Here is a 2198-nt window from a genome sequence, read left to right on the forward strand (position 1 = left end):
AAATCTGTATCAGGGGGGCTTGCAACACCATGACCCAGATAGGAGACTCAATCCATGCTTTCGGTGTCTGTCGTCCGGCCCGGATTTCGAAAATCTTTATGTCGGAAAACATATTTTCATGTCCGCGATCTCGGGAGAAGAGGACGGGGTGACCGGTGGATGCCCAAGACCATGACGGCACTGCATGGCGTTGCGTCAGTCACACAATCATACGAGGCCTTGAATCTACATACCTAGAGGACCAAGGCAATTTTCTCTCGCTTGCGTTAGATCCGGCACGTACCAAGCAAGATCCGAGAAAATATGCGAGTGCCAGAGGCTAGCGAGATACGTGTCGTTGGTTTCTTCCGCGAAGCGCTGAGCAATGCCTGCAATGGCAACAAGGCGGTCTTCACTCTTCGTCAGGTGGCAAAGGGTGTACTTCTCGACAAGTTCCTGCCATACTCTCGCCCTTGAGACCAGCTGTCTAAGTTCTTTCACCTCCCTAGTTAAAGTCCGCCTCCATCTTTTTGGGCAATCCGACCACACTGAAACGATCCCATGGCCTCGCGGATAGGCCTCGCTTGCGTCCAGCTCCCCGCATTCCCACAGCAGCCACCGTCCCATATATACCGTGCAAGGGCTGAGACACCGCTCTTGCAGTACCCAGCCTCGGGTATTCAATGGCGCATCCCTCACCTCATTGTGCCAAATGCTTGGATTGGTGCAATAGTAGGCGCTGGTGTGCTGCACCGTGAATGGTTGAGTAATCTCCGAAAGAGTTTCCGTGAAGGATTCCGAAGTGGGGAGACGGGCTTTGAAAGGGGAGGAAACCAGGCGGAATGTCCCTCAGGTAAAGAGACCCTGTCCTGATCACACACTGCTGCTGGGAACGACGCCGCGATGCAGAGCGTACACCGTTCATAAACATCGCACATGGCAGCCGCTTCAGCTGCCCAGTCATCCTCCGAGTCTTGAATAATGCAGAGAAAATCGACCCAGAGGTATCGCAACCCCAGCTCCCTCGTCAACCACACTGCGTCCTGGACGTACTTTGACATGTCACAAAGAGGAAGTTGCTTTTTGTAGAGTGCAATCCGCCCATTCGTGAGCTTCATACGCTCAAGTGTGGCAGAGTTGCCCCAGCGGTGACTGAGGGCTATGTAGGGCATATTTCCAACTCTGTCAGCTCGATTGGTATAGATTAACTTGACAGGGTCATCCTCCTCTTCTCCACCGCCGACGTATATTAAACGCGTTGGCATCGAAGAGCCTTCGTCAACATGGCGTCGGCATTTCGGGTGATTTGAGCGGCATTGAGTAAGCCAATTTGGAATTGCTGTGATAGATTCACCCGAATCGGTCCGTAGTGGTACAGTGATATGTTCATATAATGAGGACCGACCTTGACTCAAGTCAGCACGCATCCTTGAAGAATGCAGCTTGCTAATCACCTTCTTTCAGTAGTGCTGCCAGCCGAAGAAACGAGTCCCGCATCTCTCCATTCACCAAGCCTTTGATCCAAACACCAATCGTTCGATGGCTGAATTTATCCAGCGTGAGTTGACAGGACAGGCTGCAGGAAGGTATTGTCTCCGTGAGTTTGCCTCCATTGGCTTCCCATGAAGAGACGGCTTGGAGATCCTCCCAAAGCAAGTGTACAATCAAAGTGCATAAAGGGCAGCGTGATATGTAACCTTGGAAATAGCTGTCTGAAGGGCGCTTTGTGTATAATATTATGATCCGGCATAGACGCTGTTGGGAAGGATCTGGCCGACCTGTACGCCGAATACCGCTGCACATGTCGCAGGTTGGCCCACTCATGTCGCTATTCTCATATCAGCTGAGGAGCACCCCCGTGTGAAGTGGGATTTGCGGTTACGTCTCCAAATTGCTCCACGCTGGAGTGGAACAGGTAGAAGCCATGATATATTCTGTGACACCAAGCTTCGAAATGACTGTGCTACTCGACGCAGCGTTGCGAAAAACAAGAGGATGAGTGATGTTGAGTTGTATGGTGAAGCGGGGCACTGTTGCCTGCTTGCTCTTGGCCATAATGCCTGAGGCATTAATTTGGCGACCAATATCTCCCACCTCGCCCCTCCGAGAGAGACGAGACTGGATTCTATCAAGGTCTCACCTTCACTAACGACCAGATTCGTGATGCTGATGCTGAGTGGTGGCCAAAACGAAGAGGGAGTTGCAGCAGGTCGTTGCAA

At 51.8% G+C, this 2198-nt stretch overlaps 1 protein-coding gene across 1 annotated transcript; it reads right to left on the reverse strand.

Annotated features, from left to right (window-relative positions):
• Positions 1-498: 498 nt before the first annotated feature.
• Positions 499-1971, reverse strand: BU26DRAFT_279503 (uncharacterized protein). Its single transcript, XM_033821493.1, has 3 exons — positions 1862-1971; positions 1434-1807; positions 499-1384 (listed from the first exon to the last, which is right to left on the reverse strand). The coding sequence occupies exons 1-3, from the start codon at positions 1903-1905 to the stop codon at positions 675-677; spliced, it is 1128 nt and encodes a 375-aa protein (XP_033686267.1). The 5' UTR covers positions 1906-1971; the 3' UTR covers positions 499-674.
• Between the last annotated feature and the right edge of the window lie 227 nt (positions 1972-2198).

Source organism: Trematosphaeria pertusa (genome assembly GCF_010094035.1).
Source record: "Trematosphaeria pertusa strain CBS 122368 unplaced genomic scaffold BU26scaffold_5, whole genome shotgun sequence".
Classification (NCBI taxonomy): Eukaryota; Fungi; Ascomycota; class Dothideomycetes; order Pleosporales; family Trematosphaeriaceae; genus Trematosphaeria; species Trematosphaeria pertusa.

Coding starts and splice junctions, on each gene's coding strand:
- BU26DRAFT_279503 (XM_033821493.1), bottom strand. CDS start 1,905: ATGGCTTCTACCTGTTCCACTCCAGCGTGGAGCAATTTGGAGAC. Junction 1,808..1,861: donor GCGTGGAGCAATTTGGAGAC/GTAACCGCAAAT, acceptor ATATGAGAATAG/CGACATGAGTGGGCCAACCT. Junction 1,385..1,433: donor GGCAGCACTACTGAAAGAAG/GTGATTAGCAAG, acceptor ACTTGAGTCAAG/GTCGGTCCTCATTATATGAA.